This window comes from Phalacrocorax carbo, chromosome 4 (genome assembly GCF_963921805.1).
Source record: "Phalacrocorax carbo chromosome 4, bPhaCar2.1, whole genome shotgun sequence".
In the NCBI taxonomy this organism is placed as follows: domain Eukaryota; kingdom Metazoa; phylum Chordata; class Aves; order Suliformes; family Phalacrocoracidae; genus Phalacrocorax; species Phalacrocorax carbo.
The window spans coordinates 83,207,309-83,221,702 of record NC_087516.1 but is presented as its reverse complement, the minus strand read 5'-3'; the positions used below and the strand labels follow the sequence as shown (position 1 = coordinate 83,221,702).

At 41.5% G+C, this 14,394-nt stretch overlaps 1 protein-coding gene and 1 long non-coding RNA gene across 4 annotated transcripts in view; one reads left to right on the top strand and one right to left on the bottom strand.

Annotated features, from left to right (window-relative positions):
* The window catches only part of LOC104045807 (methylenetetrahydrofolate dehydrogenase (NADP+ dependent) 2 like), a 54,744-nt gene extending 46,589 nt beyond the window's left edge, over nt 1-8,155 (bottom strand). Inside the window, exon 1 of one of the 3 annotated variants that reach the window (XM_064450746.1) lies at nt 7,908-8,155. In XM_064450746.1, the coding sequence (XP_064306816.1) occupies nt 7,908-8,053 (146 nt within the window). In that variant the 5' untranslated portion in view covers nt 8,054-8,155. The remainder of the gene's footprint in view (nt 1-7,907) is intronic. The other 2 variants (XM_064450747.1, XM_064450745.1) reach the window with 2 other exon arrangements.
* A 6,074-nt stretch (nt 8,156-14,229) lies between these two features.
* Nucleotides 14,230-14,394, top strand: part of LOC135313306 (uncharacterized) — an 89,081-nt gene continuing 88,916 nt past the window's right edge. The window contains exon 1 of the long non-coding RNA XR_010372922.1: nt 14,230-14,320. This is a non-coding gene — a long non-coding RNA (uncharacterized LOC135313306). The remainder of the gene's footprint in view (nt 14,321-14,394) is intronic.

Sequence of the window (14,394 nt, the reverse complement as noted above, 5' to 3'; positions counted from 1 at the left end):
AAGAACACAAAGTTATTAGTGGACAAGTTCACTCCTCCCCTAACGAGCACAACTGTGCTGCACTGTAATAACAGACACACTCCCAATTCATCAGCTCCTAACCAAAGGCCGCCGACTGATCACTTGATCTTACTTACTAGAAAGTAAGCCTGACGAGGAGAGGGTTTCCCTTCTGCAAACATCCTTCACTTCCTTCTTTGAGGTCAAGAGCTTTACATGTGTAGACACACACACAGATTGTAACCCCTGCTTTGAATTGAATAAATTAATTCAACATGACTAGCATTTGTAACTGACATAGTTTAGCAAGATTAAACTTTAAAAAAAAAAAGGAAGGAAGGAAAAATCACATTGCCTAATATTTAAAAGAAAAAAACCACACCACAGAAACCCCACTCTACTGAGAACAATTTATCCAATTGTTTGTCAGGAAAGCGAAGTATTAGAAACGTACTTAGCACACAAAAAACATCAATACCTTGTTTCCTTCAATTTTACACCAGCCCTAGCTACTTTTAGGCTCCCCAGTTCAAGACAGACAGGGGAGTACTGTAGAGAGTCTGGTGGTGAGCTACCTAGATGATCATGGGACAGGAGCATCTCCCTTGTGAGGAAAGGCTGAGAGACCTGGGTTTGTTCAGCCTGGAGAAGAGAAGACCAAGGAGGGATCTGATCAATACTTATAAATATCTGAAGGGTGGGTGTCAGGATGATGGGGCCAGACTCTTTTCAGTGGTGCTCAATGACAGAACAAGGGTCAATGGCCACAAATTGCAACACGGGAAGTTCCACCTGAATGTGAGAAAAAAAAACCCTGTGCGGGTGCCAGAGCAGGGGCACAGGCTGCCCAGAGAGGCTGAGTTGTCCCTTCCCTGGAGACATTCACACCCCACCTGCTCACGGTCCTGTGCCCCTGCTCTGGGTGTGCCTGCTAAAGCAGGGGGTTGGACATGATGATCTCCAGAGATCCCTTCCAACCCCTGCCGTTCTGGGACTCTGTGATTCCCAAACACAAGTTTCTGTCCTGTTTAACTTAAATATATTTATGTAAAGAAAAATAATTAAGACAACAGATGTGGTTTTATTGTTTTCCTGCATGGCCTGCTCTGTATGTACTCATTTTCACAGATGTCTCGCTCTCATCTTCATTATTTATGTTTTAACTATACATGCCTTCGGCACAACACACTTAATTCTATGTAGTCTTTATGGCAAACAAGCAATTAATGCTAATCTGTGTGGCAATGTCACAAACATTTAGGAACACAAGGATTTAACAATATTTTGGTGCCAACAAATATTTTCCATCTGTATGAACGCGTACCCCATTTCTATGCTATTTAACTGTAAAGACGTTGCCCAAAGATACGTTCTCTTAATCTTTAGGCTATTTTAAGTGCATGCCTCCTCCTTAAAATCTAGCCACAGGCTCATTAGGTTTTCAAGATCTTTCCTCACTTAAATCTGACCATTCTCACGTCAGCACATTCAATCTTCTCAGTCATCCGAGGGCCAAAACCAAAGCAAACAAACAGAAAAACAGTGCTAAAAACACAAAACCATAGACAGACACATAGAGAATGAAAAAAAACCCTCACACACACACACGTTACAAGCTAGGACCAAGGCGCACATAATATAACCTAGCCAGGAGGCGCTGTGATAAGGCTCTTCAACACTTGGATCTTTCTGAAGCTTTACAAGCCTCAGCCAAAGTCAATTCTAAAAGACAAAAACTTGCCTTAAAACAAATGTGTTGCAGGTTAAGACTACTCTGAAAACTTAATGCTCTGGGGCAGCCCAGGTATAGAAGATGAAAATTATTCCAGGTTAGTTCATACATTCCAAAGCAAACAAGTACAATCACACCTCAGCAAGAAGTTATGGGATGGCCTATTTTAAAAGGGCTACCCTCTTCTGGCATGCCAACAGCAAAAAGGATACTTTGAGGAAGTTTAAAAAAACGTATCAATGCAAAGAGCAGTTCTGCTTTTCGTATTCGTAACTTAATGGTGCTGGGAAGGCCAATGGTAAATAGCATGCATATTTATTGTAAATGTTTATGAAAGTGACTCCAGGTCTCAGGGAGAATCTCAGTGAAGACTAAATACACAGGAAAGAAATCTTCAGTTAGAACTTTCAGCCTTCGCTTTGGAAACTGACCATGAACCACAGAGTAACTTTAATAACCAAATAATTGAAAAATGGAGTCTGAAAGGTCAGCTTTGTATCTTACAGAGTTACAGACAAAGAGCCTGTCAAGTTAGAGAAGCACTGTTCTCTCTCTCAAGGAAAGAACAGCAGATCTCATGACGATTTTCCCCCTCCTCTGAACTCTACTGTTCAAGGCAAGAAAGCTTCCCCCCCATCATCTGATCATACACCTGTCTTGAGCCACATGTGCTCATAGTTTCCCAATGTCAGTACAGTGTCGCTAATGCAAATCATCTTTGGAACACAACTAACAATTTTTAGAATGGCTTGGAAGCAAAGTGCCCCAGTGTCATGAGCCCCAGGCTATTAAAAGCACTCCACATATCCACTAGGTTACCTCTGCATTGGAACTGCCATCACTTTAACCAAGCTGTAAATGTCACTACTGCAGGAACCACCACTTACGTTGAAATGATCATCATGTCTTATGTTTCCTAGCAGAAGTTTTCAAATAGATATGAAAGCTTGTGTCACCATCATATAGAGCAAATAGCTTTGTCCTAAATCAGCCAACACCTTATTTTTCACAAGTCCAAGGCCAAAACCAAGGGTAAACCAATGTAAAACATTACATTACTTAGAATACAGACATTATTATGTTGTTCTTTTACACAGTTAGATATTCCACAATTAGCAGCTATTCATGCATTACGATTCTGCTGGCCTACTTTATTAGTTTAAAAAAAAAAAATGAACACAATTATTTAGTGCTTACCCTTAACCGTATGTATTTCAGTTAAATAAACCGAAACGTCAATGTTTCAATAGGTGGTACAAGTTAAGATCATCTAGCCATGTCCTAAAATGAATTATCTCAGTCTTCATGATGATTTCTCTCTGCTGTAATGGTGACCAGCTACACAACATACTGTTCTTGCTATGAAAGATTTTAATAAATGAAATTTAATCACCTTAATGAATTACTGCATTCTTACATGTAGTGTTTGACTGCTTCAACTTCTGTTGCTTGAACTTTGCTTGACAGATAAAATAAGCAAATTATGTCATGGCATTTTGCCTCTGTTTTCTAGGAAGACAGCAGTACTTACGTCTCTTGATCATTATTAGTTCTACTGGGTTTACAGTTTCATCTAGAATTTTAAGACAGGGGTACAATTTCACTATATCGTGGAAGTATGCATGACCTATTTGTAACAGAAGCCTGGTTTTAATTCCAAGGAAAACCTCCCTGGGAAGGAGAAAAAAAAGCCCCAAAAGCCCTAGTAGATTAAAAGATGTGTGGTTAGGTATTAAGACAATAACAGCTTGACAGCAATCTTTTTCTTCACCCGACCACCCTGAATATTCATTTCATTACTCTCTGGAAATAGATAGGCTCGAAGCTTTAACGTATATCTGGACACAAACACGTTTAACACTGATGTTTGATATATGTTGAGTTAGTTTGCCACAATGACAGTAGTACAGAGTCATTTGCAAAAACAATAAAGCTTCCTGGTTTATGTTAAAATTAGACCAGCTCTCAAAGTACTGCAATTGTGATCAGCTGGGTTTTCTTCTGTACCATATTCTGGGGAACGAACAAGTCTGCACCTAGAACATCAGCAAGGGCGAGAAAAAAACCATACAAAAAAAAGAGCCCCAAAAAACCCCAAAACCACCGTGCTTTATAAGATTGTCTAAAACCAGTTTTGCACTCGGTCTCCACTATAAGAGACTACACAACTGGAGTAACACAACATATGATTAATGTTTTATTATATTCATAAGATGCATATTTGTCTGTCTATCAGCATACTCAAGCATGAAAAACGTTTAACAATTCAACACGGGGAAAATATCTGAAAGCCAGCAGACACTATATTTATTCAGAAACACTTGTTTAAACTTTATAGACACATTGATGATAGAACATTAAGAATTCCCAAATTTTACCCTAATAGCATATGGAAGAAATACCCAGTGGTGAGCTCTGAAACAACTTCTTTCATCTGCGAGTCTTTAAGATGGAGGAAAAAAAGAAAATAATCCTAGAAATACAAACAAACTGCCAGGGCCATCATCCCACCCGTAACATAGTTAATCCATTTCTTGACAGAACTTTTTGCTTAAATAAGATCATATTTGGAAGCACACAGCTGCTGCCAGCACTTCTGGAAAACACCTCAATGTCTACATGTTTTAACTGCACCCAAAACACCACCACAGTCTTCTTACTACCACCTACCAAGTTACTGAAAGAAACTTGTTTAAATGCCAGTGGCTAAAAAGCAGAAACCGTTCCTGGGTTCAGATGCAAATACTAAAAAGGAAACAAATCAGATGGCAATACATTTTCATTTACCATTCCAGACCAAGAAGTTCCTAATTCTCCTCCTTCCAAGGTTACTCTCTATCCTTCATACTCCAGAAACTACCTTCCCAAAAGTAAGAAACAGTTGCACTAACATCACTTTTCATGTGACATAGCTCATCTATTTTTATGAAGTATATTGCATCAAGAACCTACTTTCTGCTACACCACCTATTCATACCACACATGTCTAGATTTACTCAACAACCACTAAAGCTTTGAGCGTTTCTCCAGATGTGATACATAGGGTGCTGAGATTTTATCAGGGAAAGATGAAGCAGCAGTATACACGTACACACCTGTGGCACAAAACACACTTAAATTCAGCCCACCTTCCAATTCTAGCAACTTCAGTAAAACAAAGACCCCCTTGAAAATGCCTGCGACTTCCTGAATTCAACTGTCATTTGTCTTCTACACATCAACTAGTATTGTCATACATGAAATAAATATCAAGAAGAATATTTCACCACAACTCCACAGACACTATCGCATTTGGTACTTGGGCCTTCAGAACTCTGTCTAAGCAAAACCACCCAGTTATAAAATTAACTCTCATGGAAGGAACAAAAAAGCAAGCTTGAAATATACAGCTAAGGAAAAATTTCCAACACCTTGCCATTTTCCTTAGTTGCACTGTAATCCTCTTAGAAGTCTTTTATTTACTTATTAAAAAGACTGTGCATACAACTTTCTCAAGAAAATTTTTCAGAACTGTCAAATATAAAAATAGCAAATATTATGATATGTTGATGTGTCTTAGGTTTAGAGTCTAGATAATTTAAATCCTTCAATGGAAATATACATGAACTAGACAAAAAAGAAAAGCTTCAGCTGTACAGCCAGGTTACACTGCAGCAAACTACTCAAGACACTGCAGTTAAGAAGTAAAGTATTATTTTAAATTTTATCCACATGAAAAACTTCACCAGGTATAATGTCAGATTTGTTATATGTTACTATGCCATCCTTTCCCACTGTCATCCTACCCACTTATGGACCCTCTGTGTGAATTTACAACAGAACAATTCACGTACCGAATCTTTCTATTTAGTGCATCCAGTGACTTGCAGGATATTACCGAAACAAATACGTCATCTGCTATTTTAGATCAACCTGTACACTAAAAGCCCAAAAATCATATGGAGTATCACAATGGGATCTTGTCAGTCCCATACATGCCACATGAAAACCTCTGTAATATCATTATTACAGGAACATTTACTTTTTGCAGAACTGGAAAAAACAGTTGCCAGCAGCACAGAACAGAAGGGGGCACGCACAGTTCCAGAAATACAGCTATCTGTGCCAAAACTAGAAGAATTGAATCCTCTGTTACGCAAGATATGCTGAATATCTAGGAGGTCAGACACTTACTTCAATCATCATGGTACACTTACTAATCTTTTCATGTTTGAAAACACAACGCAAAGACAATGCTTTCAGTGTGGGGTACTTCTGACCTGCTGAACCGAGCAAACTTTCAGGTCAGTATTTAAGGCAATTTCAGTACAAATGAAAATCCTGACAAGCACAAGCTCAGCTGAAACCCTCGCATCCACACACAGACAGGCACTCCTACCTGCCGTGCTGCACCACTGATACAAGAGGTGCAGGCTCTGCTGGCTCCAGCCAGCACATTAAACGAAACACATGAGGTAACAAGGTCCGGAGACTGGTCCTCACTATGCTAGGGTGCATCCCGCTCGCTCTAGGGATCCAGGCTTTCAGCAAACACTGGCAGACCCCTGCCTGTTGCAGTGCTACGTGAGACACTGCACGACCACGTGGGGTTTATTTATTTATATAAGTTGTTATTATTATTTAGACTTATCTCTTTTTTTTTAATTTGTATTTTTTTCTTTCAGGAACAGTGGAGCACCAGAGCATCACACCACCTGCCTTGCTGAGGACAGCGAGATGCAACAGGACAGGCTGTCTATGGGGTCCCAACCCTGGGACCGGACTCATGACAGGGATCTGCTGAACAGGGGAACGCCACAATGAGGCCGAGATGAGGAGCAGAACCAGGTAAAGCCTTCGTGGTCACCCCTTGCTTAGCCCCAGCTGTGCAGACTCCAATAACATGCCTCTGCCACTTCCTACGCTGCTTATCAGCTGCCAGAAAATTAGGCCTAAACTTATGTCAAGAGCCTAGACAGTTTCTAACAAAACACATCTGGGGAAGTATTTAAACTGAATCAAGAAGCTGTCACCCTCTCGCAGCTAAACACTAATCACGAGAACAACTCGTGGCTGAAGGTTTAGCTGTGCTGCTCTTAAATTATAGAAGCGTGAATATTTTCGCTGAACCATGAGGTCCTCCTCCCTCCTTGCCCCTCATGTATCTGCTCTAAGAGCTCCCCCCCCGCCCCGTTCAGCTCCAGGAGTCATAGCAGGGTGTGCTGTGGCAATTAAGACTCTGGGTACAAAGATGTGTGGGGACTGGGGGCTTCACACCAGCTATAAAATCGGAGCTTGGCAGTAACTCGGTGGAATTCCCTCACAGCTGTTCTGAGACCCCATCGCCTTTGACCTTGCTGCGGACTGCTGGGCCACCAAGCAGGTCATATTCCCCTTCCCTCAATTTCATGTATCTTGCTCTACCAATTTCTGTCTTATTATGTATTGGGCTTACTATATAAAGTGACTTGCTTAAGGACAACAGAAAATATAATACAATTGTGGTATATGTTAACTGCCTGGCGCTTTGTCAGTGAAGCACGTTAACAATCTGTCACGCTGCGGATAACAGTCGGGAACAGTGTATGATGCAATCACCATCACAGATCCCTTCCTACAGACAGGGATATTTTTAAGCAAAGATTAAAATACCCACCTACAAGCTATCAACGAAAATCACAGATGCCAAAAATTTAATATATGCAGTAATTCTCTGCAAACCAACAGAGAAGTTCTCTAAGGTACCAGGAGCACAGTGTTTAACAGGCAGACTCCCCTCGGGGAGGAAGCAGGAGGGCCACATCCCAACGGCCCCCCCATGTCAACGTACCGTTTAAAGCCCCCCTGGATCAGCAAGGCTAGCGCCGCAGCCCTCCGAACCTCCGTCCCCGCCGCACAGACCCCGCGGTGCCCCGCTTTCCCAGGGAGCCCCCCGGCTCGGCAGGGGCCGGGGGCGGCCACCCCGCGGGCGGCGGCGGAGGCGGGAAAGAAGCCCCCCCGCCGCCCTCCCCTCAGGGCTTGGCGCCCGCCCTGCCCGCCGCGCGCTGCCAGCCCGCCCGTTAAACGGCGGCGCGCGCGCCCGGCTCGCCGTTCCTCAGAAAGCTCCCCGCCACTCCGGGAGGAGGAGGAGGAGGAGGAGGAGGAGGAGGAGGAGGAGGGAGAATGAAGACGCGCCGGTAAGAGCGGCGGGGCGTACCTGGCGGCGCTGCGAGGAGAGCTGCTGGTGCTGTACGCGGCGCGGGACGGCGGGCGCGAGAGGGCTCGCCATGTCCTCAGTGGCGCCAAGCCGGTGCGCAGCGCCGAGGAGGAGGAGAAGGAGGAAAACGCGGCCGCCGCCGCCATGTCGGTCCCGACGGACGGAAACACCGCCGCAACCAAGCGACGAGAGGCGGAGCCAGGGCAAGTAGCGGGCCTCGGGCCGCGGCGGGGCGGGGCGGGGCAGGGCGCGGTGCCGAGGGCCGGGCGGAGCTGCCGGCCGCTGTGAGAGGAGCGGGGCGGGCCTGAGGCGCCGGGCGAATGGCGAGGGCGGAGGCCGCAGCGCCTTCTGTGAGGACACACCCGTCGGCAGGGCATCGCCCGTGGGGTGGCGAACCGAGCCCGGGGCTGGTAAACCCGGCGGGTTTGTGGCTGAGGGGGCGAGCAGCAGAGCCGCTGCCCGCCTCCTCAGCCCCTGCCACCCTGCAGTGTTGCGGGCGATGGCGGCGCAAGAGGCGGCCTTCATTTGCCCCTTCGGATTCCTGTGAACTTCTCTTCCCGCCAAAACGGGGTATGGGCAAAGCCGATACCGAGTCAGAGCTACCCAGACAAACATCGGCGCAGCTGCACCCTCGTGTTTTCCCAGGGGAAATCTGGACTTCCTTGCAACTCACATATTGGTGCTTTTTGTCATGTTTTATGGCTAATTTTCACTAAAAAGTGAGGAGAAATTCCTCTGTGTAGAGGGGAAGAAGAAAAACCGATCAGAAATAGCATATGCAAAGCATGCCAAAATCCTAACTGCACCTTAGCTACAATACTGAGCCTCCTGACAGTTGGCAAAATCCTTTATGAAGCTGGCAAAAGCTTCGAAAAGATGCAACAGACTACTGAGGCTGCAGCTTCTGCTATGGTACTGGCAAATTTTTTCATTGGTGAGGTGTTTGCTTCAGGAACATGGCTCAGGTGCTTCCACAGACAATGTGCGTACTGATTTTTAATGACTTGTTCTCTTAGAAACTTATTATCTTCCAGTATTGTCGATATTATTTAAATCTTCCCCTTTAGGTTGCCATCTCTTATTTATAAACAATAGCAGCAACAAAGTTCACACACCAACTAGCGCATACGTCCTGCATTCATAATAAAGCTTTTTTTTGAGACACTTATCCAAGCTTCATTGGCATGGTTACCTACACTTACTCCCATGATTATTTCTTGTTACTATCCTGTTTGGACAAAAATGAATGTGAGGATATAGGAAGTCCTGTGAAAATTTACAGTCCTGAACAGATAGTAGGTCTTTAAGATAGAATAAAGATCTTCAAATGCTAATCTATGCAATCCAGCTTCTAAAGAACTGGAGATTATGAATGTAAATTGAATATTTAAGCTCATTTATATAAAATCTAGCCATTTTTGGAATGCTGTTTTTTTTAGGACTGTCTTATCGACAGTTCCATAAAAACAGAGATGTTCAAATACAGATAGACTGACACTTTACGTGGTGGTGGGAAAAGGAATTGCAAGTAATCCTAAAAAAGGGAGTAGGTTACTTGAAGGAGGTATATATATGACACAGAGAATAGACAAGATATGAAAAGAAAAAAAAGCTGAAGAGGATAACAGAAAACATGATGGGGAAATGAAAAAAATATCAGTAGTCCTAAAAGTTGGTATTACAGAGAGGAGAATTCCATCAAAAGTTTCTTTTTGTCTAGAATTAAAAAGTGTCCACTCTTTTTTTTTAATGCAAGGTTTGTATATTTAACTACAAAACTTTGAATTGCTGTCATTAAAATTTTTCCGCAAATCAAATGTCCACCACATAATTTCTACCAAATTAGTACACTAGAAAAAAGTGGTTGTATTATAAAAGCAGTTGATAAAATGTGCTATGCAAGTTGTGACTGAAGGATTGCTTTACTTCACAAGTACACCAGTTACAAAATGTTTGATACATGTAGGCGAGCATATTCTTACAGTCAGCGATGCTGAAAACAGCAACAAAAAAAGTTGCTCATTATCTTTTATGCAGACTCACCTTTTGTAGCAATTGGATTCCTGCTATTCATACTGGCCCCTACAGACAAATTAAAATTGGTTTCCAGTAATATGAGGGCGAAACTTTTTTTGTTGACCTGAGTTAACTATTTAGGCTTTAGATCCCATTGGTGTTTGGAACTTAAATACTACAACTTTAAAATAAACCCAAACCACCACATTTTAAACTAACTTTCACACCAGTCAAATTGCACCATACTGGCAACCTCAGGTTTGACCCTGAAGCTACGTGTAGTAATGCACATATAAAAAAATGCTACCAATATCAGTCATTTACACCAAAATGGTATACTGCCTTTTTGTATCATTCCTGAAAAAAAAAAATCTGAAAGCTCACCACTGCCGTAGGAGCAATATTTATAATTAGCAGTTTGCAGAGCATAGCCTACAAAGAGTGACCACATTACTATTGCTCAAGATCTGCTGGATACATTGTATAGCAAATCTTCTGAAAATACTACAATAATAAATAACAGTGTGCATATGATCCACAAAAATACACTGGTGAAATTGGTACAAAGGATAAAGCTGAAAATATGCCATTTGAATTGCATAACAGTCAAAGCAGAGTTAGGCATTGTCAGCTCTGAAAAAGGTTGTTTCAGAGTCTATTATACTTTATATATTTTAATGTAATGTAAAATATATATTTTAATGTATGTATGATTAAGGACTATAGTTATAATATACTGTCCTGGGCATGAACAATGCAATCTACTTAAAATAATCTCTTAGTAATTATTTGTGTGTGAAGAGGAAGTCAAACATGGTGGTTTAGCAAGAAGCGTTGTTCTCTCACCTTCTGAAAACCTGTATCAGGAAATGTTGCTTTGCAAAAACCTTTGTGAGTAATTTCTTTTTATACCCTGGGAGAGTATTATGACGTTTGGTCCACTTCTCCTCTTTTTTCTTCTCTGTTTTGCCTTCCCAGCTGCTGGAAGGTGTACATTTGTATGAGACAGATGCTGAGAAGGGAGGTGAAGCACCTCGTATTTTGGAGTCTTAATTTAAGGAAAAAAATAATCTTCCTTTAGGAAAAAAAAAATTAGTTTAAGAAAAGATCTTGTGGCCCTTGGGAAGCTTTGTATTTCAAGAAAATTTGTTTGCTGGCCTTTTTTAATCTTTGAGTAGACCTACCCCCACCCCACCTGCAGCCTCTGTTTTCAGAGAACACTAATATTGGGGATGAACATAGTATTTGGGACGAACATGTTACCGTGTTTTAAGAAACCCTGCTCCAGGTCCCATGATCTTTCAGCACCTGCTGCTGAGTCTCCTTTCTACAGCACCAAACTGTGTTTAAAAGCTGGGCCCAGCAGCAGAACACAGGGAATTTTTAGAATGTAACCAATAGTGAGAGTCACGGCTATTGCTGGAGCTGGAGAGATACTAAAGGAAAAAGGATGTGGTACGGATTTATTTAACAGATACGTATTTTGCACCTTGGTCCAACATCACTCGGCTTCCCTTGAGAAGTGCAAGGGGGAAAAGAAGGCAGCACAGAATGTTGCTTGAAGCTAGAAGGGTTTTCCTTCATCAGTACGTTCTGCATGTGTCCACGTGTGTTGCTATGTGCCATGGCTGTCTTAAAATACGCACCAGTAATCCGGACTGTGCCTTCATCTCCTGTTGATACAGAAAGTCTGGAGGATGTATTAGGATAATTAGAGAGGCAAGGGTTGGCCGCCTGTGGTTTGCGATGCCAGCTGGGAAGCTGGCCACCGGGAGGCACTCATGCCACACGGTAGCCCCGTTTTACCCGAGCCCTCCTGCTGCCGTCTTCCTAAATGCGCTTCTTGGGAAGCCAACGTTCTGCTTCAGTGTCGTGACGCTCATTAGCGATGGCCTTAACTACATCTGTTGCTACGTAGTCATTTTTTCTGAAAGGTATAATAGAGCCTCCAGTCACTTCGCTTCTTTTAATATCTTATTTTCCCTTAGGACCTGCTCCCGGATGATCATGGCAGGGAAGCAAACAGGAACACAAGTTATGTTCACTGTAGCTGTCAGCTGAAACAGAAAACACATACTGAATTATTTTGTAGGAAATGAAAGAGAACTAGATTCATGACAGAAAGTCATATTTAGGGTCTTGAAGTGAAACATAGATGTCAAAGCACAGGCAATCTTTTAAAAACTCTTTGCCTATGCTTTTCATGCAGCTATTAGGAGTTCTCAGGCTACCAGTCAATATGGCGTGTGTAGAAAAATCTTGGCTCAAATATGCAGTTTTGAGGCACAAACTGAAGAAATAATACCGAGCCAGGCCATTTAAATGAGAGTTTTTAATCTCACTTATTTTGGCATCCCTTTCTACAGATGTCAAGGCAATAAACCAATGTTCTCACAGTGCTAAAGTTTATGGATAGATGCATTTTTGATTAATAACTAGCATTTATTGTCTGGCATGGTCTGACACTGAAACGTCTTCTTAAGTGAGCACAGTGTTGGAAGCACTGACGTGAGTTAGGTAGATTGTGTCATTCAGTACCAGCGCATTGTATTTCTATGGAGGTCCTAAATATTGAGGATGGGTTTTTTTCTCAGCTTTCCCTAGCACGATTAAAATAGATTAAGGTTTTCCTTTTCTTTGCACCCTGTCTTACTATTGCACTCTAAAGAAACATACAGTGGAAGCAATAGAAAGTACCTTTTTATGTGAAAAGGGAAAATTCTAGCATTTGGTGTGGGATCAAATCTGGAGCAAAGGTTCTGGTATTACTTTTAAAAAGTAAATAAAGTAGGAGTCATTAGCCACAGAGATAAATATTTATAATGCCTTTCATAAATATTGGCGGATCCTTTAAATCTATGTGTTCATGGAGAAACAAGGAAATTAATTTTATTTTATTTTAAGTGAAACAACAGTTTGTGTTATTACAAAATCATTGGTAGATGGTAATGCCGATTACTATTATTAATAGTAACAGCTATCCCTAAATAGTAGCAAGCCTCAAATTCTGTAATATCTTTGCATAAGTGTGTAATATTTTGACTCTTTCTTTGCTTTTCAATATTAGCCAGACAAACCAAGAAGTCTATCTGAATGGCAAGCAATGTAATATGTTCTGTAAGTTTAAGCAAATTCTGCTCAAGCTGTGTCATTTCCCAGTCAAGTTTAGAGAAGTTAAATTTGTAATAGTCATATTTGCTCTGCTCATATGCTCATAGGCATATTTGCTCTGCCACAACTCTTCTTGAATACCTCGACTCATTATAGAACTCTGCACGAGTGAAAATGAGGTGTCAGGTTGGTGCTTGAGCTCTTTGCTCAAGGATTTTCAGCCTTGGGAAGCTTCTCTTCAGCTTGATTGACATATCTTAATTGCATTTTTATTCTCTTTTAGGTTATTCTAAAATAATCATTAAGAATCATAAACATTGCCAAGACTTTTAGCATATCATTTAATCACACATTACAAGTTGTGTCTGATAAAGGGATCTTCCTGTGGATCTTACGTTAAAGCTTATGCTATTAAAAATAGAAAACCGCAAATGAAAATTATTTTTCTGATAACATACATCAGCAAAACATTAAGCCAGCATTTTATGTTGCTTTTACTTTGGTGTGCAAATACAATTAGCACTGCTACTGAAGTCAGCAGAAGATGTCTTTATGATTTTAAAAAAAGATAAATGCACACTGAAGTTCCCAGCAAACCCACACTAATTATCTTCATTCTTGTCACTTGCCAAACCATTCTTCAGCGGTTTTTGGTTTTGATAGATCTAATCACTCGATGACTAAAGTTTTTGGTAAAACACTCGTTTGTAGACAATCCCAGGAAGTAACTTCTCTCCAGTTCATTCGCATAACTAAAAAGACCTATAAATTATATAGTCAGGTTACAATTTTTAATACGGTTTTCATGTTAAAAATTCAGAAGAGATGTTGTATTGCTAATGTTATAGATCTGAGGCTCTCTAAGCTCATGGCATTTTCTTTATTGAAAACTTGTGTTTGTCCCGAATCTTGTCCCAAATCTCATCCCAAATCTTCCTGACAAGTATGTAGACTCCAAAATAGCTGTCATCTACATATCACAGTTGCTATTCTCTTACATATCTTCACAATTTCACCATCCTTTTTTACAGGGTATTAGAGACATAGCAGCAGTAATATGCCACTGGTGCAAAGTTTATGTGTCTTCATATCTGGTTTGGGATTTTTTATGGTACAAAGTTTCTGTCCAACAGAAAGTTGCAATCCTCTGCCTTTCCATCACTGACTTTGTTCTGTGTTTTTTCTTTCAGGGACAGACAGATGGTTCCTACCCGAGTTTTGCCTCTGGGGGCTGAAGAGGTGTTTCACTCTGAGCAAACGGTGGAACGCTGGCAATTATGACTGAGGTGAGCAGCTGATTGAACATTATGAGCAGGGCTGTAAAATGCTGAAAATCACCTGGGGAAAAGCGACAAATGCC